Source organism: Ictalurus furcatus, chromosome 23 (assembly GCF_023375685.1).
Source record: "Ictalurus furcatus strain D&B chromosome 23, Billie_1.0, whole genome shotgun sequence".
Taxonomy (NCBI): domain Eukaryota; kingdom Metazoa; phylum Chordata; class Actinopteri; order Siluriformes; family Ictaluridae; genus Ictalurus; species Ictalurus furcatus.
Genome location: NC_071277.1, coordinates 18757670 through 18783823, shown reverse-complemented (window position 1 = coordinate 18783823; position 26154 = coordinate 18757670). Strand labels below are relative to the sequence as shown.

At 39.9% G+C, this 26154-nt stretch overlaps 1 protein-coding gene across 1 annotated transcript in view; it reads right to left on the bottom strand.

The window, feature by feature from the left end:
- csmd3a (CUB and Sushi multiple domains 3a) overlaps positions 1-26154 on the bottom strand; it is a 345806-nt gene that overhangs the window by 155155 nt on the left and 164497 nt on the right. Inside the window, exons 5-10 of the mRNA XM_053610949.1 lie at positions 21905-22099; positions 11953-12160; positions 6128-6240; positions 5205-5282; positions 1136-1223; positions 877-1001 (exon numbers count right to left, since the gene is read on the bottom strand). Of these exons, the coding sequence (XP_053466924.1) occupies positions 877-1001; positions 1136-1223; positions 5205-5282; positions 6128-6240; positions 11953-12160; positions 21905-22099 (807 nt within the window). The remainder of the gene's footprint in view (positions 1-876; positions 1002-1135; positions 1224-5204; positions 5283-6127; positions 6241-11952; positions 12161-21904; positions 22100-26154) is intronic.

Sequence of the window (26154 nt, the reverse complement as noted above, 5' to 3'; positions counted from 1 at the left end):
ATTAAGTGAAAAGATCTCACGAGTACGTACAGTAAGGTTATAAGAGTATGTGTAATAAATATGTTTAGAGAAAACAGATTATTACTTTCCATTGTGCCCAAATGTCGGTGTGTAACACACTGAAAGATGTTTCAAGTCGACGTTCTATCCCTGAGATGAATGGATAAATAAATAAATAAATAAATAAATGGGGAACGCATGAGGCTGGTACAGTAATATGGACTCCCATTCAACCAGTCTCAAGTCATATAACATGCATAACACCTTATAACACCTGGCATAAGCCTGCATTATATATCCACGTCTTACGCATGACACATCATAACGACTGTTCACGTGAACAGCGTAGACGGTATAACTCTGACGCACTCGAACTAAGTTAAGGCTGTGTTATAGTGCATTATAACATGTAGTGTTCACAACCAAGTGATATTATAACACATATATTCATGCTTTATCAAGTGTTATGTATGTACCTGTTTAAGAGTACAATATAGCGTAGATGCTTAGCATCGTAGTGACATTCGTAACGCTTTATAAAGCACATACGTCTTTATAATGTGAGGTTACATACTGTAACACACCGTGTGAGGACGCTAACGATGCAACGCACTCTGATATAACGGCTACGTGTTCGGTCGGCATTACAGTCGGCTGTGGTTTTCCTTCATATCCTGAATAGGGCATTTATAACGCGTCATAAGGTATCGTGTATCGAAAGGAAAAGGAATTTCATTCAAAAAGGATGTTTTCAATGAAACCCTGGAAATATTCAGCCTTATGTAAGGCATTCCAAGGGATTCTACTGTATGCTATACAACAGGCTATGTTATGCTATGACGTTTGCAATGTCCAGCACTATGGAGTATCTCTCACCTTTACATACGGGTGGATGGTCGCTCCATGCGGCAAGCACTTCCGCCACCCTCTGGCAGGTGATGCTCTTGGATCCCTGCAGCACGTGATCGCCGTCACACGTGAACCCGACCGTGGAGCCGATGCTTCCAGATGTTTCCGTTTAAAGGCACAAATTACAAAAGGAAAAACCCCGGAGAATGAATGAGGACTGTAGATTTTCCGGCAACTCAATCTTTCCAGTTTAAACACACACACACACACACAACACTAGGTTTACCTGAAATCGTCGCCAATACGCCTGCCGTTCTCCGGCTCCCCAGGGTCTGAGCAGTCATTAGACACTTGCTTCACACCTCCTTCGTTCACTACAGGAGGAGAAAGGAAGCTGTGAGGCAAGCTTTGCTGCAAAACATTATTGTCCACGATTGCTCCTGTTCTCTCTCTCTCTCTCTCTCGACGCAGCCTCTCATGCTCCCAAATCTTATCATGAACATGCACGTAAAGCCGCAGCTTTACTTACGACTGGTCTGAAGTGTTCACACCGGAGACTCCTTAACTACATAAATGTTAAATAAACACCTCCTGACAGAAAACATCATCATATCAACAATTACACAAAAGTGTGTGTAACACAGACCGCCCTCCATACAAGTCCCTGATTAAATTGGGAAGCTATGGATCAGGTGGTAGAGCGGGTCGTACACTAATCGTAGGGTTGGCGGTTCGATTCCCGGCCCACGTGACTCCACATGACGAAGTCTCCTTGGCAAGACACTGAACCGTAAGTTGCTCCCGACAGCAAGTTAGCACCTTGCATGGCAGCTCTTCTACTATTAGTGTGTGTGTGTGTGTGTGAATGGGTGACTGAGACACAGTGTAAAGCGCTTTGGAACCACTAAGGTTAAAAAAGCGCTATATAAGTGCAGACCGGACCGTAAACGAAAACGTATTAGAACAACAGCATGAATATTAGCCAGCACTGCAGTCAGAGTCTGACCAATCAGAATCCAGAGTTCAACAACACTGTGGTGTAAAGACAGACACTGAAGACAGACGCACTAATTCAAAAGTCTGACACACTCGCTTTGAAGTTGCCACAAACTCACTAACTCTGTTCAAAGTCGCCAATAAAAACTCGTGCCATTTTTCATCCGACCGACAACACTTTGCACAAGAAGTGACAGTAAACCCGCCTTAACGGCTGTCAGAGCAGCAGTTGATGGCGAAGTGGAAAATTAAGGAGCCTGCTGATTAACACAGGGGTGTTTTCTGGCATTTCGGGACGCCGAATGAGCCAGTGTTGAGGCAAATAATTCCCTCGTAATTCATCCTTCTGCATGTACCCGGCAGCCACTGTGAAATAGAGGCTAATAAAAACCTCTATCCTGTTCTAATGAAGTATCTGAAGTGGTACAATGCCGGGTTGAGATAAATCGATGTGCTCGATAGTTTATTATAATAGGTGCCACGCCCGCTCAGAGTGGCAAAAAAATGAGAATTACGGCTCGGATCAGTCAATATCGAGTGTGTGCAAGTCGAAAAAGACGTGACGTTGCTTCGCCGGTCTAATAAATCACTTGGATCTGTATTAAGAGAGTTCGTACTCGACATACGGAGCGTTGTTCTACTGGGAACAAACGTAGGAAGTAAGAATTATGATCAAAAACATGTACACTCACTTAACAATTGATCGTTTGGTACAAATCTCGAATCATTCAAACATCAAACATTTTTATGCAAATTCTATGTAAATTCATGCAAATATAAAACATTCACCATTTCCCAGGGAAACCTAGACGCTTCCAGACCGGTCAAACTGGTAAAGTTTTACTCAAATAGCTATCTTTCTACAGTGCTGTTAAACATTCGATGCTTCCTATAAACCCAGCGTGACTATTTAGGTAACTTTCCAACGAATTAGGCTGTGATAATGCTAGCTTGCTGGCAGTCAATAGCAATTAGCAAGTTAGTTGCTAATTCATAGAAATGTAGCTATTTCGTTCAAACGTAAAAACTTCAGATGGGCTTATGGTTCTAGTAGACTCCACGTAACTCTACTCCTCGTCTCTTCTCTTGGATTCATTTAGATCCCACTCGGGGCTGGTATGTCGGGAATGACGTCATCGCATTAGGAAGAATATAAATGGGAGACAATGGCGGCAGATATCCGTCCCTTTTATTTGACAAATCTCTTTGAGTTACGTTACGACCCTCACTTCGATCTGGCGCAACGAGCTCGATGTTTAAACTTCTTTAAACCCTTTTTTTTTTTTTTTTGAAGTATCAAAACAAACCCGTACGTTAAATTACCATAAATAAAACGTAAAAAGCGGTGAACAACGGCGATTTCTCTGCTACAGATTGATGAACAGAGACAGACTAGATGTAACAATCCACAGTCATACCCTGGCATAAAAAAGATTTAAAGCTTTAGTCGCTTTGTTTATAATGTTATCAGCCATCGCCGGCACAGAAATCATCATATATTGGTCTTCAGAGGGGTAACAAAGTTGCTTCGACCGACAAAATTGCCTTTCAAAAGGTGCTATGAATAAAGTGTTGCTTTTAGAGTGCATGCGTCATCTTTAAAGGCTTCGATCTGAGATATACAGCGTCATTTCTGATCGTCAAAGTGTCATTAGCGAATCAAAAGTCAGCCATGAGGCACGGCTCGTTTCAATTTTCGCTTCCGCCGACGGCTCCCGTTCCCGTCGAAGCGTTTTCGAAAACGCAGAGTGAGGCAGTGACTAAGCAATGGCATTTACACTGAGCCCGAAACAGAAATGTGAGCAGAGGAGTGCGCCAATTAACTAGGACCACACTGCTGGTTGACTGAAAGTAATCCATAACCATAAAATAACCATAATGGAACCATAATACGCGTCAGAACGCCGTCGGGTAGAGTTTCCGTCCGCGTCAAATGTTCACGGTCAGGCTTGATTGTTTATGAGTATAGTTATGAACAATACCAAATAGTTCATAGCAACTGAAAAGCATGATATCAGATATAAAATAGAATATTCCCATGCACACATTACCTCGGTTTAGTGTCTCATGGCGGCATTAAGTTGTGCAGACAATTAACTGTCGGAGTGTGATATAAAAAAAATAAATAAAAACCCATAATGATAAAAAATGCGCTGGATCAAGTGCTATTTTATACGCTGCTGAATATTGATAGTGGAAGCCATATTGTTAAATTGAATGGGATTTGCACTGATTAATGTCGTAATTGTAAAATGGAAAAAAAATTCACGCGGCAGTATATCGGCTGCGTATTACTCTGCTGGGCTAGACTCATTACAGCAGTCATTTTCTTTCATGTTACATCATAAACTGACTTCCTTCTGCAGTCCACATTTTCTAACGTTCTTACTCAAGAAAAATCTGCCACTCTCAGAGGCACTGACCCACAGTACAAGCAGGTACCTGTGATAATCTGAATCTCTCAGGAAGCGGGGCGGGGGGAGGGGGGGGGACTCAGCAACGTTACCGCCGTAGATGATACAAACAAGACTAGATCTTCGATATGATATGGCTAGATCTGCTGCAGAGTCCGCAACGGACTAGTATTTTAGCCCAGAACATATCCACAAATGAATTAAAGATAAAGATAAACAAAGCCACAAAGATACCCCCAAATAGATTAAACATTAGCTGTAGCATTAGCTGAGTTGCTTTAATAGGCACGTATACTATAGTATTTACAGCAAGTAACACCATCATCACGGACGAAACGTCATGGTTAAAGGTTTTTCGGTGGTTTATAGAAAATGTTCCTGACAGGAAACAGTAGACTTGACAAATCAGGTTTCGTTGGATTGCGTTGGATTGTTTTCTCGTGAAACCGGATAAGTTCATTTAACTCAAAAAAAAAATAAAAAATTCAAGGAAACTAATGACCTCAACATTTTTTCAAGTTTTTTTAAGTCAAACTTTTGTCATTTAAAATGATTTTTTTTGTTGTTATATTTTTGTGCATTTGGCTTAAAGAAATTGATTTATCAACTTAAAAAAATTTGGAGGTAATTAGTTTCCTCGAATTTTTTGATTTAAATTAAAAAACTCGTCCGGTTTTACAGTGTGTATTGTATGTTGTAGATTAAATGCACCCTATGGGCCTCAACTGATAGGACGTATGTACTGTTAATATTTTTTTGTCGAAATATTAGCTGTAAAAGTGTCTAACTAGAGATCACTCCGCTCTAGGAAGGCCGATCTGTCCTCGTTATATGTAGGATAAATAAATAAATATATATATTTTAAAAAAATTTCAAGCACGAGCTTGGAAAAATAGCGCTGGTCACCAGGAAAGAAAAGAACGAGGAAAGAAATATCGGACTTACTTATAGCAAATTTGCTTGTGTTGTCTTTCCCAGGCAGTAGCTTCACCCCTCTTGATTTGAAGTCTCCAGACCGTTTCACTGTTCAAAAAGAGTGGGGGGGGGGGGGGGGGGGGAGTAAAAAAAATTATGAAATTGAACAAGGCAGGTCTCCCAGAGAATAGCTACAATACCAAGATCAATCTTCTCCGGCTCCAATTGTTGCAGGGCTGAGAAAATACGAGCGAGAGAAAATGGTCGTACGGGGACAGAGACATTGTCCTTTTGAGACGCAGAGAGCAGCATGTTACAGGGCGAACGATCTTTCTTTCAGGGGCTGGGGGATTCAGGTTCAGTCGTATTGTGATCTGAATCTCATGCAGTATCACTGAGGAATCGAGTGTATATGAGGGAATAGAGTAATATGATACATATCACTGAGTTATGTGACAAGCCTTACTGAGTTACCGTATGTTCAGGCCTTAAACATCCTCATGGAATAATAATTCATTCTTTTTTCTTTTTTTTTAATTTGTATTTACCGAATGAAAGCCGAAAAATGCTCAAATCAGCTCTCAGAGAACATCATTAAATGACTGCGAATAACTCACGTGAATAAGATGAACACATTAGAAGTACAGTTGCAATCAAAATTATTCAACCCCCATTGCAAATCAGGTTTATTGCCAAAATACACGTAATATACGTTTTTTTTCCCTACAGAACAATAACGTATTCGGACAAGCACGCTTATATAAACCTGTGATTTGCGTTGCAGCTGAACTACTATAAGAGCTGCTGCTATAGACAATTAACCAGCACCTTCTGACCTGTCAGGATTGATAAATCAACAGTATGATGAAATAAATAATTCCACGGTGATACAGGTAAAGGTTTTTGAGCTATACTAGAGAGCACAAGACAAGAGACAATATACTGTAGATTACCTTGATACTGAGCCGTAAAGCCTTTATGTCTGTGACTATTATCTGTGACAAAATGGAGGCGGAGCCAGTTCTTGTTGCTGACGATAGGTACCGGAATATTCGTCCCAGACAACCTGTGGGAAAGAAACATGTACCGTAGATTACTATACCGCTATGTTGACTAAAAGACTAAATGAACGTAGAAGCTATTGAGTGACAAAATAAATAAATAAATAAAAGAGTCACAACCACAAAGTAAAGGAAACGATACATGCTTGCAGTGCATTAAGGGAATTCAAACAGAATCCTCTGTGTTAACTTGAAAACAGTGACTGTGAAGAATCGTCTAGGTCTGCCATTTTTTTATTAAGTCCATTAAATAGAAACATCTCTCAGTATACACCAGTGTGTGAAATCTGTGGCCAGAATGCATTAAAATGCAGCTCAAGCTTTACGCACACACAGCTCCGACTCTCGTGCCTTGGGCTGGAGATGGACATTTTATTGCCTCGCTGCAATTAAAGGCAATCCCGCCCTGGACTCACATTATCCACTTCAACAGTGGGACGTTTACCAAAGAAAAGATGTTGTCTGAAGAGTGCAGCAGGGGTTTGGGCCTTCTTTCAGAAAGCCAGTGTGGGGTTCCTCACTCAAGATATCATTTTATTTTTTCCTTTTGTTTTGGGGATAAATGAACACACAGTTCCCTTAATCCAGTAATTACAAGGTTCTATCTGGTTTAAAAATGAATGGGAGAGACTGTAGAATCTATTAGAAGTATGTAGAAGTAAAGTGAAATCATTTTCTTCGCATATCCTAACATGTTAGAAAGCTGAGCTGGGCAGAAATGTGGCCCAAACTGGCAGCTTGCCAGTACAGGGTCATGAATTCAGGACTTTCTGATCAGCAGCCCAAAGCTATAGGCAAGGTTCATTACAAGGAAGCAAGCAAGCAAGCCAGTCAGGCAGTGAAACAATTCTTTCAGACTGTAGATAGTGGATCCCTGGTTAAGACTCAAGGCTGCTGTTCAGAAGGCCTGGATTCAGGTGGTTTAGTTCCTTTCTCAAGTCCCCAACATTGGTAGCTTGGCCGTACAAGGGCTTAACTCATGACCTTCTGATTAGTAGCCCAAAACCTTAACCACGGGTTCACTACTGATCCGAGGGATCGTGTTCATTTGCTTGCTTGGGATGGACCATGTTTAGAGGTTTTTTTTGATGGAGCACCACTTCATACTACCTAGGCAAGGTCACTAAGGTCAGAAATACTAAGGTGACGACAGGTCAAAATGCAATACATTGTCAAGCAGCCCTCAGACATCTTAGACCTCAGTGAAGCGCACTTTCAAAGATGGAATTTTGGGACCTTGTGAACATTGTCGAGTCCCACATAGAAGATTTGTTCACGTTGGAACGGTCTGAATTCCTTCAGATTGGCCTGATTTCGGGGTATTTTCTTGACTGAACTAATCTTCTTTTCCTACTCGCTCCCTCATGCATGATCTCTGCAACTCTGCTTCCCTTATCTTGGGTTGTACCATGCTCACTAGCTCAAGGGGGTTCTCGTTTAATGCTTCCTCACATTTAAACTTCATCCAAAACATCTTCACAAAAACCAGTCAAAGACAAGGACAAATTACTCGACTTATTGGAAAGGCACTCCTCCAGGGCACTGGCAACTGGGTTCATCAAGAATCTCTATGTTTATCCGTTCTCCACAGATAAAATGTGGATGGTTTTTGACCATGCAATTAGTGGATCTGAGTCAGCAAATCAATTCCCAGACTTTTCCAGGGCAGTCTTAGTGCCATCTCCTTTTGTACCCACACGGCACTGAGTGAAAATAAGTTAGAAGCACACATCACCACTTATTGACCACATCCTGGCAAGGCTACCTGCCGACTTTTTGATACGGACTTCCTAATGCCAACGTGGAACCCTCATTATCTGTGAGGAAGCAATGGCTTGGTTATTCTTGTGGATTATTGTGGTGAAGAACGCATACATCAAGAAAGCCCCACAATCTGGAATCATCTACCTGTCTACCTCACGCCTCCAAGATTTCCTTTTTGGAAGGACGTGCCAAAAGGGAATGAACCTTTAAGCCGATCTTCTTGAAAGGATTACGTGGTGCCTTCGAAAGTTTCCTTTTTTGGAATTCGGATGTACCAGGGACATCTAGGTGAATGCTTGGAAGACTCGAGGAGTTAAAAATCGACTCATCTCACCTCCATTAAGTGGATAAAATGATTTGTTGGCTTTTACTAGTTCTTCCTGCTTTGACCTTGAAAAATCCCAACTGCTTCAAATGGACCACTCAGGACGAGAAGGTGCTTATGTGCCACTTCACTGATCTTCTGCCCTGATCTCGGTCCACCTTGATTCGACACTCCATGCCTTATTTCTTCCTTGTACAGATTATTCCAATCTTTAGAAAGGTACCAGATCCCTAAGCTGTATGATAATAACGCATGCTTATCTCCAGGATGAAATGCGCACCTAAGCTGAGTCTTTCATTGTAAAAAAAAAAATCGAGCCCAATGATGCATCTGAGAGAAATAGAGGAAGAAATTTACGTTACACACGTATGATGTTGAGCTCGAAAAGGATTTCATACAACACTGTAAAACCTGACCTTTATAAATCACCGTGCTATTTGCTGAGATGTAAATGGCACAGGAGCCTGGGGCGGGACAAAATCTCGAGCTCATCTGAAAAGCTGCCAGCAATAGATTTCCCATTTCATCTTGTGTGCAAACATTTCACAGTTCTGGACAGGGATTCGACAGTGAAATATGACAGGAAAATGCACCTTTTCACCATAACGCTTAGAGGATTGCTGGCCTGCTCTTAGAATGGTCAGACTCTGAAATATCGCCATTGACGAAAGTAGAGTTCACAAAAGAACAGATAAAGACCTCGAGTATCAAAGAAGTATCAAAGCAAAGGAAATCATACCGTTTAAGTATTTAGCCACATTAGCATATGAGATGGAACCGACTCTATAATATGTTAGATGACTCAAAAGAAGCTTAATGAGATACAAAGTCATATATCAGAAAATTCTCAGAGCACAGGCTGGGGCAGAAACACAATATAGGCCAGCTGGGCCCGAGCCTCATTATCAGTTTATACAAAGCTGCGTAATGTGCTCAGTGACAAGCCGTATTAATAGACTGTGGGTGAGCTTTTACAGAGCCTGTGACCAGCGGTAATTTTATACTGCCTCGCTAATACTGTCCAGGAGAGCTGAGAAAATAAAAAGCTTGTTCAAATTGACTACCGAGTCACGGGTTTGACGTACAAAGCGGATGCAGGTCGTCGCCAAAGCGAGACGAAACTCCCGAGAACTTTCTAAACAAACCGAAACACCAACAACAACAACAAAAAATGGTCCAAAGTGAAATCACTGAAGAACATCTGGTAAGTAGCGTTTGTTCCAAACAAAAACAACGCAACACCAGTTTTCCTGCTTCACAGAAGCGGTACGATTATATGCAAAGTAATCTTGTCATGACTGCGTCGTCGTTTGTGTGGCGTCGTTTTTTTTTTAACCGTCATCTGTGAGACGACGTAATGGGGTTGAGTATCGAATATCTCTGTTTTCCAGGGTTCGGGGGGTTAGCTGGAAACCTTCTGAGACAGCGAGACTGTAAAAGAGGGAATGAAAGCTAAAGGAAAACGAGCCGTTATGGATCGGCCCGTTTGAGATAGAGGCGTCGTAGCTCTCTCTGAGATGCAAGAGAGAGTCTTTTTTTTCTCCACGAGAGAATCGTTTTTGTCCTTGTTCTGTAAAGACTGTTTCGTTGTAAAAAAATTAAAAAATTTTTAAAAAAGTGCTGAGAAGAGACAACATACAATTCATACAAGTCACACTCGACCTGCATTCACAAAATTACTTCAGAACGAGTCGAGTGATCTGAAATCGGCCGACCACAGGCTTTCGGAAACGACCCAGAAACAAAGGAAAAGTATTCCCCCTTTTTTTCGTCAAGTGTCCCCTTTAAGTCTCATGTTGCGTTTGGGTCGAGATTTCTATGTAGCAGTGTGAAAAAGCTCTTCTCAGAATAATTCAGTGAAAAGCCGGGGGTGCTGGGCAAAGCGGAGGTACCGGTTCCACCTCAAAGTTGATGATTTTCCTATGAAATCCTGGCCTGAGATGTTTTAATTCCTCTAACACCACAGTAGCTTGCAAAGGCTGACAATTTCTTATTTATTAAAGAATAACATGTACTATTTATTATTTTTTTATCCATTTATAGCTAAATTTATCATCGTGTAGCATCCGTGAAACAAGGTAGTGTCCTGTTCTGGCTTACATTATAGCAGCTATAAACAGTCGTTCCCTCACCAGCCTGTCTTTTCACTCTTGTTACCGAGAAACCGCCGATCTCGAAATGTCGGAAGTTGCAAGCCACTGACACTGGAGACTCCTTACTCCGTAAAATGCTAAACAGACTCCTCCTCGCCGTCTGGGATCCTCACCGTATCAACGATTACGCACCATTTTTAATCCGTCCACGCGTGCCTCGCCTTGCCACTGTCAGAGCTGTTTAAAATGAAGCGGCACCTTCTGACCAATCAGCACCGAACGTTCAACAGCACTCTGGTCGAGTGCGAATACGTCGAGGCATTGCTTCATAAGCTCCCTCCCCCCCACCCCCCCCCCACCTTTACTTATCTCTGAAACTATGAGGGATCTGAAAGTTACAATCGGATTTTGTTACCCCTTCGGCAGTAACATGTTGGGTGGAATTACCTAAAGGTCACTTGAACGAAACTAATGGATTTGGTGCGAGAGCAGGACAGGAAGCTTGTTCCAGCTTCACAAAAATGCATCTACTTCATCATGTAGCTTTCGGGAGCGGTTCACCAGAATCGATGAACGCGCTGGTGGGGGAAATTGTACAGAATATTGCCGTGACAAACAAGACAGGAACAGTTATTAAGCACCTGCGGAATTATGCGCTGGAATTTTTTTTATTTTTATTTATTTTTTTTTTCAAATGCACCACAGGATTTGATTAAGAAACATATCAGCATCTACGCATGTGGTAAAGTATCTGCAATAGTGAAACTCATTCACTCAAGTGGCTTGAGATGGAAAATAAGTTTCAGATGAAGAATTCAATCGACACGATTTCCATTTTTGGACTCATATTTGAAGCCTCTACAGCGATAACTGTTTCCAAGTGTTAAAGCTAGTTAAAGTGGATTCATTTTCTATAACATCTTCATAATAACTACATAATAATGCTCGTTTGGTAGACTTTCCAATGTAAATGCAACCATTAATGGATAAAAAAAATAAATAAGTATGACGTGTCTTTTCTTTAAGTAATTAAAATGTAATCGTTGGCAAATTGCTGCGGTGTAAAAGGAATAAAACGCGTCGGTTTGTGCCGTTATTGGAAAATAATCAACATCAGAGTGGAAGCGGTAGCTACGCTTCATCGCACCAACCTGTCACTGATTAATTTCTTCTAACAGCACAGCCCCAAGTGTTTTATTCCTCACGTAGAGGTCAAGCTATAAGCTAATATATGCTTTCTTTCTTTCTTTCTTTCTTTCTTTCCAAATAATGTCGATTTATTTATCTACATGACAAATCTAGTCACAAAACATCCATTTACACACGATTACACATGACGTTGAAGTGGAATGACGGGTAGAACATGAGGACATTATCACAGCAGAACGCTGACTGAAACTCAGCAAGTTCCTTACGCCGCTACGTAAGAGTGAAATATTGCAGCAGGAATAGATCGATCATACATTCCATCGTGTGAAAACCAGAGAAAAAGAAGAAGAAGAAGAAGAAAAAAAAAACCCAGAAGAACCTCTCACCATATCGACGGCGGCTCTGATCCTTCCACCTCCAAGTAGTCGAACTTGTTGTCCATTTGGAAGTCGGTGAAGACGAGCGAAATGGTGTCTCCAGGGTCAGCCACGATGGTCCACGTACACTCTCCGCTGTTCTTGTAGTCGTTCTTGAAGTCTGAGCTGGAAATCACACCGCTGGAACTCCGGAAGGTTCCTCCGCACGTGTCCTCCGCTGGAGAACCAACACAGAAACACATGAAATGACTCGAACCTGGTGTGAAATACTCCACACACGGCACTTTTTCAGGATGATAAAAAAAAACATTTAAGTCAAAGCCACTGTCACATAGTCACTAAAACTCAAACGCAAGCATTTCAAATAACGAACAGATGGACTAACGAGTGAAAAGCTGTCCTACACTGCCACAAACTTTATCGGTTATAGACCATCTCAGCTGCAAAGCCATCACAGTCCATACTTACAAGAGTGGGAGCAGATCGCCAATCCGCGAACTAGCGACTTCATTTAGGCGCTTAAAGTGCACTGGATGAAATTCACAAACTGTTGGAAACTGCTAACGACCTTTATATATCGTCAAGGATTTTCAAAAGAGACTGAAGCAGAGAGTCGGGGGGCGGGGGATTTTTGTAGCGTTCGGGTTTCTGTAGAACAATGCCACATCACATGTCACAATTCCAGAACAACCGGCGGCCACCGTTTTCCGTCTGGTCTTTTTTCCCCACCTGCTTTCTCCCTAATTTGGTCATTTCCCTATTCCCATCCACCAGCGAGATCTCCCCATCGTACAATGGCTTAAAAAAAAGTCTGAAGGACGTGAAGGCTGACACGTGCTTCCTCTGTAACACATGAAGCCAGCTTCTGCAGCATAACACACTTCTGCATAACACCCTCTTCTGCAGACATTACAGGATATAGCCAAAAGTTTGTTGACGCGTGAGTTTGTTGATCTAATTTCAGATTTACTCCCCGTTTACTCTTATAATGCGCTCAACTCTTCTGGGAAGGCTTTCCACTAGACTTTTCGAGCGTGGTTGTTGGGATTTGTGCTCATTCAGCCATAAGAGTATTAGTGAGATCAGGCACTGATGTCGTGCGAGGAAGTTCCAGTTCCAGTACATCCCGAAGGTTGTGTTCCGTGGGGCTGAGGTCAGGGATCTGTTCAGAACACCTGCGTTCTTCCAGTCTAGCCTTGGCAACCCATGGAGCTCACTTTGTCCATTGTCATGCTGGAACATACCGGTAATGCACCAGCATACTGAGACATTGTATATAACTCTGTGTTTCTAATGCTGTGATGGTCACGTGCACTCATACTTTTGCCCATATTTGGCACTGTGAGAATCAGTATGCCCGTCCTACCCAGACAGCATGGGACGGTAGGATTTCGCCTGGTAGAACTCGCACGAATATCCGAGGCGCCGTTGGGTTTCAACCGTGCAATCTCCCGATGATAGGGCGAGTCTCGCGGGCAGCATTTTGATCATCTTGTCTGCTCGTGTAAAGTATATATTTATTTATGCTGTAATTCTGGAAACATTAGGATGAATAAATATCAATTTGGGCTAAATATATTATCCATTATCGTGCTGAATGCTGCAGCATCCATTATAAGTAGAAGAATGCTTACTTAACAGTTTAAACGACTGCACGCAATTTGGTTTTCTTCCCGCAGCATGGAATTTATTCATCATATAATGAGTACGGATGACCCGGGTATTAATATGATTTGCGCTGACTTTGACCTGCATTTAGAGGTAAACTTAAAATTTTGTCATAGACTTTTTATATTGCAGAGTATGAAGAACACAAAGAGTCTCAGGAGTCATAAATGTGTCCATAAATTATGAAAATAAAATCATATTTTTTTTAAAGGATTTTTTTAAGGTCCCCCCCCCCCCCCCCCGGTGTGTTGTTGTTTTTTCTCTCAGACAAATTTATTTATTTATTTATTTATCAGTACTCGGTTGTGGACGTACTGCACCGTATGTGAACTCAGTCTTGCTCCCTGAAGCCTTGTAAATACCCTTTCATTTATTTATTTAAATTTATTTCAATTGATCCCACAGCACTGTTGACAGCTTGATTCTGATTGGTCAGACGTTGATTGATTGAATGATTGATTGATTGATTTATAACAGCAGCTGTGATAAGAGTTCGGGCTGCAGCATGAGGAGATGTTTATTTAACGTTTATGGAAGGAGTCTCCGGTGTCAGCTGTATCGTTTCGTTGATGCTTTGCGACTTTTCCGTAACATTACAAGTCTTATTAACTCCGAGAGGGAGAGAAAAAAAAAATGCTATGACATACGTAAGAACAGGAACCTGTTTCACTGACATTCCACAACATTAAACACGACTATATCGAACATGCTCTATAATAAAACTGCGATCATTGGTAAATCGCGTGCTCTTACAGGAAAATGAACAACTTCAGGGATGTAACAGTAGCTCCGCCCACAGAACCTGTAGCAGTTATCCGTTCGGTTTCATCAGGAAAGACACAGAACTAATCCGTCTGTCGGAAATAATCCTCAGTAACTATAAATCTTTGTCTATAAGGCAGTTTGACTCGACTGAATTACCATTCATTAGCATTCAGAGCACCTCAGACAAGCGTCAGGTCTGAGATCTGCACCCAAAAAAAACAGTTAAATTATTCTTTCTTCACACACTGGATCATAAACCAAAACCGTATTAATAGGAATAGCCGAATGCAAATACGTTACTGGAGGCAAGGGAAATAAACACTTCTCCCCCTTCAGAAACTCCATTCGGTCAATTATGCAAAACAGACGCGGTTTGAAGGCAACGTGGACCGAGTGATGTCCTAACACGCGCTCGGGACTTCGAGCCATTCCATGACCAACAATATTGAGAAAGCATTGTGCTTTGGATTGTGGAGATACAACGCAGGTAAAATTCACAATCTACCACTGAACTGCTTTGTAATTTCACAGCAAGACATAATCATTGAGTGTTATATGAGAGAATTCTGCATCACGGGGTGCTAAACTCGACGTTTAATCCGCTCATAAACAAACTAAACACTAAGTAGAGAAGATATACAGTACTAGTGAAATAATAGTGAGCAGAAGGTGAATTTATAAGCTCCGGGGCCCAGCAATTTGATTTCATCAGTTAGTAAAAAGTCAAGCGGACTTGAACTCAGATAACACTTCGTAGTCAAGATTTATTTATTTAAAATGGTGACAAATCATTATGTATTAGCATTCTGCCTGAGGCTGAAAAGTGAACTGAAGGAGTTTTGTTTGTTTGTTTGTTTGCTTTATGTTCTTATTTTCCCATTTAGTCTCAGTAGCTAATTTAGAAAATTCGATGTAGAATTTAAATAGAATACAAATAAATATAAATAGAACCAAATGAATAATATAAATGTGTGTACAGACAAGTTCGTTTACAATATTTAAAGTCAAATAAATCAATAAATTATTACACAAATAAAGTATTTAAAGTGATCTTGATGTGTCTGAGGCTCAACGTTAAATTTATTTCTTTGTTTGTTTTTTGTCTTACGAAATCACAACTAGACGCGGTCAATTTATACACCTGAAAATTATCATTATTATTATTATTAGTAGTAGTAGTAGTAGTAGTAGTATCATCATTATTATTATTATTAATGTTATTATCATTATCATTATCATTACTATCATTATTATTATTATTATTATTATTATTATCATTATTATCATTACTATCATTATTATTTATTATTATTATTATCATTATCATTATTATCATTACTATTATTATTGTTATTATCATTATTAGTATTATTACCATCATTATTATTATCATTATTATTATTATTATTATTATTATTATTATTGTTGTTGTTATCATTATCATTACTACTATTATTATTATTTTATTATTATTGTTTTTATTATATTGTTATTACTGTTATATAATAATAATAATAATAATAATAATAATAATAATAATAATAATAATAATTATTATTATTATTATTATTATTGTTGTTGTTGTTGTTGTTGTTGTTGTTGTTGTTGTTTAAAACCAGTCAGCACTGTCTACTGAAGATCAGGTGCTAAATAAATGTTATTTATTATTATTATTATTATTATTATTATTATTATTATTATTATTATTATTATTATTCCAAGATTCGAGAGGTCTCACATAAAGGAATCTCTCACTCCTCTTCTAGCAAATTAGTCAGCTCCCAAAATTTAGGCCAAATTTAGCTGCCAGGGCTTTGAAGGCAGCTCCGCCCCTTCATCCGTCATGTCACAGATTTGTAAAGAGCTGTAATGAAAACGTTGAGCCCCGATTAGCCCTGTTGGGTTTAAGGCACATTTTCCAATGCAAGCTCTTCTCCTGATTAAAATATGAAACAATCAACCAGCCTCAAATACTTGAACCTTCACTTTCATTTTGCAAGCGTGCTTTTGAAGTTTTACTTACAATACACAGTGCATTTTAAACATTATTCCCATGAAACACGAGCCTTACTGGTACCACACACGGATTCTGACTGTGATACAACCAGAGACAGCCTGCAGGTCCTGAATTTAGTAACCATAAAAAACAAGCCTTTGAAATGATAATGTCCTTGCCATTCTGCATTACGTTTTCATGCTGGATTTTTTTTTTTTAAATATTCATGTTTGCCTCGACGCTACCCGGAGACAAACAGCTCCTAAACGATAATGTGTTTGATCTCAGCGCTTTTAGGCTCGGACGTGAGACGAGCAAGGAGGTGAGCACAGATAACGTTACTCTGCCGCGAGAGAAGCGAAACTTGTCATGTCCAAGCAGAAATGCCTTGCTGACGTGCACAGCTGAGCCGAGATCAGGCAAAGCCTTCGAGTTCATATATGGTGAATATTTCATACGGAGAACTTCGGAAAAGGTTTGCTCAAAATTCATAGATTGCAGAATTCATTCACTACAAGCACGTGTCGGACGAGCAGCTTCTTTTCCAAGACCCAGATTTTTCCCGTAGTGACACATTTTCTGGATCTGCAGTGCTTAATTGAGGTTCCCTGACATGACATTACCTAACTTGTTCGTACCATGAGTAATGTTAACACCTCTGCTGAAAACAACTATAGAAACCAGCACAGAAATTCAATGGTTTCCACTACAAACCATCAGCTAACCATTAAAACCATTACCATTACTGGTCCTTAATGGTATCCACTAGACATAACATGCCACCAATAGAAGGCAACAAATTGTCAGTAGAGACCCACAGCGACCAATACAGTTTCCAATAAAACCAATACAATTTACATCATAACCAGTAAAACCAATACAATTCGCATCATAACCAGTAAAACCAATACAGTTCGCATTATAACCATTAAAACCAATACAGTTCACATTATAACCATTAAAGCCAATACAATTTACATCATAACCAGTAAAACCAATACAATTCGCATCATAACCAGTAAAACCAATACAGTTCGCATTATAACCATTAAAACCAATACAGTTCACATTATAACCATTAAAGCCAATACAATTTACATCATAACCAGTAAAACCAATACAATTCGCATCATAACCAGTAAAACCAATACAGTTCGCATTATAACCATTAAAACCAATACAATTTACATCATAACCAGTAAAACCAATACAATTCGCATCATAACCAGTAAAACCAATACAGTTCACATTATAACCATTAAAGCCAATACAATTTACATCATAACCAGTAAAACCAATACAATTCGCATCATAACCAGTAAAACCAATACAGTTCGCATTATAACCATTAAAACCAATACAGTTCACATTATAACCATTAAAGCCAATACAATTTACATCATAACCAGTAAAACCAATACAGTTCGCATCATAACCATTAAAACCAATACAATTCACATCATAACCATTAAAACCAATACAATTTACATCATAACCAGTAAAACCAATACAATTTGCATCATAACCAGTAAAACCAATACAATTCGCATCATAACCAGTAAAACCAATACAATTCACATCATAACCATTAAAACCAATACAATTTACATCATAACCAGTAAAACCAATACAATTTGCATCATAACCAGAAAAACCAATACAATTTACATCATAACCATTACGACCAATACAATTTACATCATAACCAGTAAAACCAATACAATTCGCATCATAACCAGTAAAACCAATACAGTTCGCATTATAACCATTAAAACCAATACAATTCACATTATAACCAGTAAAAATACTACAAATTCTATGAGGGTTTCTATTGGGTTTTTTCAGCAGGGACAATAACCAAAATATGTGTTATTTCTAATATTTTGATATTTTGTGAACAGTATTTGGAATAAAACATTTGTGAGAGTGCCTAGCAACCTCCTAGAATATCATAGCAACCACCTAGCAACAAACCGGGTTTGCATAGCAACCACCAACCAACACCCTTGCAGCCAACTAGAATATCACAGCAACCAGCTAGGAACGCCCTATGAACCACCTGTAATATCATAACCACCTAACAACACCTTAACAACCACCTGGAATTTCATAGCAAGCACATAGTCACACCCTAGCAACCACCTGTGATAGCATAGCAATCACCTAGCAACAAACTGGGTTAGTATAGCAACCACCGAGCTTGTACCACCTAGAATATCATAGCAACCACCCAGCAACACCCTATCAACCAACTGGAATGGCAAGAAACTAGCAAGATCCTAGCAACCAACTGGTTTAGAATACAGTATGAACAACCTAGCAGTACTATCCATCCATCTTCTACACCGCTTATCCTTTTCAGGGTCACGGGGGAACCTGGAGGCTATCCCAGGGAGCATGGGGCACAAGGCGGGGTACACCCTGGACAGGGTGCCAATCCATCGCAGGGCACAATCACATACACACTCACACACCCGTTCATACACTACGGACACTTTAGACACGCCAATCAGCCTACCGTGCATGTCTTTGGACTGGGGGAATATCTTTGGACATGCAAACTCCGCACACACAGGGCCATGGCGGGACTCGAACCCCCGACCCTGGAGGTGTGAGGCGAACCACTAAGCCACTTTGCGCCCAATACGTAGCGATACGTCAGCAATAAACTGGAATATCACCTTGCAACACTCTAGCAATTACATGGAATACCATAGCAACCGCCTAGCAAGGTCCTAGCAGCTGCTCCCGAAACTGTTTAGCGGGCTCTGTCAAGCCAACATCAAAGTTCTTTCACAAATTTTAGCCTTCTAGTTTAAACTAGCCTCAGAGTTAGAGAAAATGAATCAACACGTTCTAACCGATCAAAATCCAGAATTCAGCAGAATGTACAGAAGTTTGACAGAAAAATGTCAGAGCATGAGAACATGGAATGACAAAAGAGGTGAAGGGCAATCCGTGTTCCGCATGCAGGAACGGAAGCGGAGCCTGAAAGAGCTCCAGCAAGAAGAATATCCGTGACATATTTGTATTTTTGTATTTTCACAGTACAGCGATTTTCGCAGTTCAAACAGATGTTAGAGAGATATTCCTCTTGGTCTGCTTGCTTTTGGAGTTTAAGTAAGGGGAGAGCAACGGGGTGAGTTTACACACTGGATGTTCTCGGACATCAAGAGAATGGACGAGATTCTCTGTGGAATATTACATCAAAAGACCATCTGCCTGTTATGAGAGCTGTGCGCCACTTGCAAAGTGTTTTAAGACCAGGATGAGAGGATGAGATGGACCAAATGGACAGCCTGGAAAACAATTTATTTTTTTTTTAAACAGATATAGAGAGCGCTTTTCGCCATACAGGGCTAGATCTATTGGTACTTCCATTAACATCTGGGTAAGAAAAAGACCGGGAAGTCTTTTTTTTGTTGTTGTTGTTGTTGCAAAAACACAACTAAAATACCGAGCAGATGATTGTTCCGGACTTTTCCACAGCTCTTCATCTCCTCAGTCGACTCCTACGCTATTTATTTTGTTCTAATGATTTTTGCAAGGTCACAGTGAGTTGCTACAACAGCAATGGCAGACCTCCAGATCAAATACCGTCCGCAAAAGACAGTCAGTTCGACGTTGTTGTTGTTGTTGTTGTTGTTGTTGTTGTTTTTAGGAATTAAAATCCTTGAGGGCATGCGCATATAACCCTGATTTATTGTTAAGTCGCAGTCCCTCCAGAAAGTGTTTCATCGCATGGACACTGGGTGTGAGGCAGAGATACACACCCGAGCTCGGGATTGATCCTGGAGCTGCGAGGCGGCAGCGCTACCCGAATACTTAATATTCAACATTCTACACTATTTCTAGGTCACGGTTTCGTGATATTGACCATGTTGAGCATGTTCCTCAAGTCTTATACTGCATTCAACGTCTTACCTTTAAATGATTTATACATGGATACACGTATCTGCTTCAGATCAATCAACATACAGACATATTCGCTCGTTAATTCTTTAACACTGACTACAATCAAAATCAAGAAGAATTCCACAGCGCCGTAGTATAAAAAGTGTTATCGTACTGTTTTTTTTTTTTTTTTTTCTTTGCTAGCCTTTCACACCTTTGAGGTAATAAAAGCTCACATAACCTAAGGCTACAAAAAATAAAACAAAAAAAACCAACATACACTACACAGCAGCTCACTATTCTAATAAACAGCCAGGTTAAGTAAGTCCAGCTGACTTTCTTGTGTACTTTATCTCGAATTATGCCCCAAAGGCTAGTTTGTGGATTTAAGGTAGAAGTCAGCGTGCACAAATTTAGCTTACATCATTTGGAAACACCTCAGGCTAGCTCCTACGCCCGAATACCCTGATCAGCTGATCCGCAAACATCAAGCAACATTTATTCATCATTTCGGTTTGTATTTTTTTTTCAAACTTTGTTTTGGGGAATTGGGAACAAAACTTCGAATCAATAAATCCACTAGTTCTTTTTTCACGAGGTCTTTCCGAGGACAACACTACCTTTTTCCTCCCATGCTCCTCGAGCTACGGTAAGAACTCGCCCGGATTGCTGATTTCTCAGTCAATCTTTTTAAATTCTCATGAATTAAAGATCGGTCCGAAGCCCTCCGAGTATAAATTAAATACGCAAGACATCCTAAAATAGGTCTCCACCACTACATCCACCATCAAGCACCATTAAGAGCATTGTCTTTCTTAGAAATACGTCGTATAACCGGGCCACATGGCTGAAAGCACAAGGGTTTGCACGAGTCTTCCAGGAAGATCAGAAGGTTATAATTTCTATAGACTGCTGTCACACAGAGACGCCTTTAGCTGAAATCTGGAGCGCAAAATAGCCTTAACCTTTTCAAATGTTGCTGAGAAGTCTTAGAGAACACAAATTTAACACCTTTCCTCAGGAGACCAGTCGGTGTTATAGTTCCGACAGCGATATTCTGGAAATTTTACAATAAAAAAAAAAAAAACCCCACACACATACACACACACACGGTTTTTAACAACTGCCCTGAACCTGTATCCCTCGAGGCATCACTTTAGGATTCTCCACAACATGCCTGAGGTCTGTAACTCACCACTGAGCAATTTTACCATCATTATAGTTATTTTTGATAAGTGACCAATCTGCCCAGTGTGAAGGATTACCAAAAAAATACATCCAAAATGGCCTCGTGCTCTCTTTTCCATCACTTTACAAGTGGATCCCAAGATACTTAAACTTTCTCACTTCACCTGAAGGAAGCTGCGACCAAGTTTTAACATTCTGGCTCATGTCTTGAGGTTTTGCTTCAGTATTTCTACACATAGAGAGATTTTCTGGAGTGTACCAGTCCCTTTTCCAGTAAAAAAACAAAACAAAACACAACATGATACTGCCGCCCCCGTGCTTCACACTTCGAATGGTATTCTCCAGCTTGCAAGCCTCAACCTTGAATATCTTTAGCCTAACATTTTTTGGCCTCAACTGTGTTGAGATGAATGTGATTTGATATAAATCTGAAGGCAAGCAAAGCCTCACCTCTGCAGATGGGTACGGGGAAGTCCCACGCAGCTACGTTGGATGTGCTGGTGACGCAAGTGAGCTGAGCATGACCATCCAGTGTGTACCCGGGCACACAGCGGTACTGGATCCTGTCACCCACGTTAAACCGTGTGCCGTTCAGAATCCCTTTGGCAGGAACGCCTGGGTTTCCACAGGAACTGCTCTGGAGCTCTGGAAAGAAACAGGAACAGGTTAATCAGCTCTTGCCTTTAAGTCCTATCGGAAATATCCGAGGTCGGTGCACCTCGAGTGCCACCACAATGGCACAGTAATTACAACTCTAAGCGCCCTGACTTTCCGAGTTAATAGCAAGTCAATAACTGAAAGTCACAAGCGTAGCACATGCTAAGATTAAATGCTAATTTTCTATCTTACCTGTTCATTTTTGCTCCGTATTCTTATTCTTAAGTAACTAAATAAACCTCATCATTGACTCACGTCTCTTCATTGTTTACCAGCCAAAACCACTTCACCCCGCCCCCCCATCCCCGACAGAAACCATTTAAACAATGTCATAATCACCACCGCATACAAACTTTCTATAGAGGACTTCAATCCAGCATTAAAGAGTTTGGAAGTCCTTTACGTTAGCCAAAGACGGATTAGAAATGTTCTAGGTTTGCACCGGATGTTTTCTCAGCCTGATTTCGCTGTGATAGACAAAATCCGCACATTGTAAAAGAATTCTTTGGTGGTGAGTCGAGATCGGCGGTCTTAGAACGCGTAATGTGACGGTCAATTTGGTGCCATTGCGACCATAGACAGCTGATGACAAAGTTCTTGAAGTGTCCAAGATTTTTTTTTTTAGTTCAATCTCAGTGTGACACAGGATACTACTCTCGTCTAAAATCCTCCAATAGGACGATGGCGTAGGATTACGTGAAACTCACAGGACAGCTACAAATACGGCAGGGACGATGGCGAAATCTAAACTAGTCGACAAAAATATCTTCATTACCTCGACCTTACTTTGTTTGCATTTGATCGCCGTTGTTTGTGATGTCGATCATGATGTAAGCAGAATGTAGTCATTTTCTTTAATAGCAGATCTAACATTAGAGCATCTTCGACATATAATCTACTATTGAGAAGACAAGTTGCCGCACCGTCTGTCATAGGATTCGACCAAGAGTTTATTGGGATCATCTTGTACAGAGTAACAGGTTATAAAAAAAAAAAAAACCCAACAGGAAGTGTACCGTACGCTCAGAATTACAGCTTCATTCGCAGAATCCAATGCACTGGACAAATTCTGGACAACTATTTGTAATCATGTATCATTTATACGACAGAACATTTCTCCTCAGAAATATCTTCAGTTTACTGACCACAACATAACTACCATTTCCTCCAAAAGAACAGCCAAGAAAAAAACAAACAAACATGTAAATAGCAGGGTTAAGACCCTAAAACTCTGAGTTTTGTGCTAAAACAGCAGGAGCTAATGGTAATGCATCCATTACAATCAATTGTGTGTGATGTTTTTAAAAAAAAACAAACAGATTTTCAAAGCTTTCCTAGCTGGCTCTTGTCATATTAGTAAAAATGATGAGAAGCAAATAGCGCATCATGAAGGTAATGACGTCCAAATGTGATTTGGGGGCGTATCGGTTGCCAACACCCTCAGCGCAGATGAGCTACAAAATGAACAGAATGCTAATAGAGAATGCTTCCATATAAGACAAAGACACTGACATATTGACTAAAATTGTTCTCGTTCACTGAGCTGATGGAGTTATTTCATTGGACTAGGTTAATACAGTGCATATTCTTCAGCACAGTCTCAAAAACTATTAAGGTCTACACACAACGACTATAAGGAGTATATATATATATATATATATATATATATATATATATATATATATATATATATATATATATATACATATATATATATATAAAAACACGGAAGCTGCTCTGCAATCCTGGCTGAAATGGAGATTTGTACGAATATATAGCGCTACACTATATACATACATATACATACATACATACTATATACTTTACATATATATTTGTAAATTAATTCCAAGGACTCAAATTCTGAAATTCACCTGATATTGTAGCTAGAATATTAACGAGACGCAAATTCTTTCAGTTGCGTACACCAGCCCTAGTGAAGTATTGCCAGTGTATGATGCGCATTTCTGAATCTTCATCCCAAAATTCCATAGTTACAAAACCTTCATGAACTTTCCAACAGATTTCTGTGTTTGCGATTATGCCTCATCGTTAGACCTGCCTCTGTCCTGAAAATACGCCCATAAAAGCATTGGTGGAATACATTAACGAAGGATCGTACAAGCAATACGACATCAATGAGTGCGCTCGGCACGGAAGCTTGGGTCGAACTAACGCTAGAGCTGGACGCTTGGAGCCACCGAGTTTAGCAATTTTCACAAATAACAAGCTATCTCTACGGAAAGATTTTCCTTCTATACCTATTCACTGAGGAAAGGATGGCATATTACAGGTGTTCATAAAAAGTTCTATTAAAATGACGCCATATATTAATAAAAGGACAGCGAATAATAATTATAATAATAATAATAAGTTAATTTTTTCATACCGGCTTTCTACACAATCAAGGTCGCTTTACAGTTAGAAAGCACAGCAAGAGAGAGAGAAAAAAAAACGTACAATAGGCTATACAGCGCATACGTTTGAATAACAGAGGCTCGGAAAACCCATTAACATCAGTTCAATTAGCAAAAGCTGGAGGGCAATGTCACTGGATTTCAATTAACATTCTATATTATAGATGAAATTAGTGAAGAAGTAAATTACAGGCCTTGGGTTCGACATGGCAGAAGTAAAAAATAAAAGCAAAGCTATACAATTATTTTCGAGGAGAGCTGCTCGCTGCCGAGCGCTTATTTCATTTCCCGAGAGTCTCTTCGTTTATTTTCTTTCTTTCTTTCTTTCTCTCTCTCTCGCAATTCACCTATGTGAGTACAGCGTTAGAAAAGAAAAAAAAAATTAGAACTGGATGAAAAGGAATGAAAATGGCAACAAGCTTGAGTCAACTAATTACATACATACACAGGATGTATACAGCCTGATTATTTCTGGTGGTCATTCGGTGGCTCAAAAAACGAACAAAAACAAATAAACAACAACAAAAAAACTCTAATCGAACCCCTAATCCCCCCCCCCCCCACACACACACACTTAGATAAGTTGGAACAAACCACAATTTAAAGACCGTAAAGAAATACGATGCAAGACAGCGATAGCAGAAGAAGAGACAACGGTTTAAAACGATCCCAGCACATCACGTTAGATGTGTAATTAAATCAGGAAATGTTATTCGAAATGGTGCATTATTTGGAAAACACAAGTTTAACCACTGTGCAGTATGTGTGGGCAATAATGAAAAGAACAGCATTAAACTAATACATATTTTATATATATATATATATATATGCTGTAAAAGATATGAATTGACTAACAGTCAATTCATCAAAATACATACATGTAGATGGTATGAAGGTCATATTTATAATTACATAGGCATAATACACATTAATATAATTATTTATGGAAAAGGAATTACAGTTAGCATTGTATCTATTATACACCCACGCTGGATAAAAAAAAAAATCAATTCACACACGTGTATTGAGATGTCAAAACCATCCATTTGGCTTTGTTGAATGATGCCTTCCCTGCAGCTGTGGATCTGTTTCAGAGGAGCCCATTGAGCCGCTGAAATTTCCCATTATCTCGACGTTCTTTCTTGGCATCACCATGCAAACGATCGACGCATTTCAATACCGACGCAATGCTAAGCTCAGACAACACAGGCATCCCGCAGTTAAAGTGATCGTGAGCGCTGGAACGTGAGCAAACGCTGTCCTCGAGTATGAATGCAATAATCTGTGTTTATCTCTGGTCTGATAACTGACTCTGAAAACGCTGTCTGTATATTCACTGGCAATGAATGTTAGCGACGAAAAGCTGAACTCCAGTTCTTACATTGCAGCTGAGGAATAAAAAGCCAAGGTCAAAAAATGGAAAATCAGACTCAACTCTCAGGCAATATAGAAAGAATGAGACCTGTGGACCGGAAAAAATACTTTCAAGTCATCCCACTTCCCAATATTTACAACTCAGGTGTTTGGGAATTGAAAAATAAAACACGTTGAGACACTTTTCTGGATCATAGTCCTGTTTTTTAGGCAGATTTGTGCGAATCTGAATTGAAAAAAGCGCTAAATTAA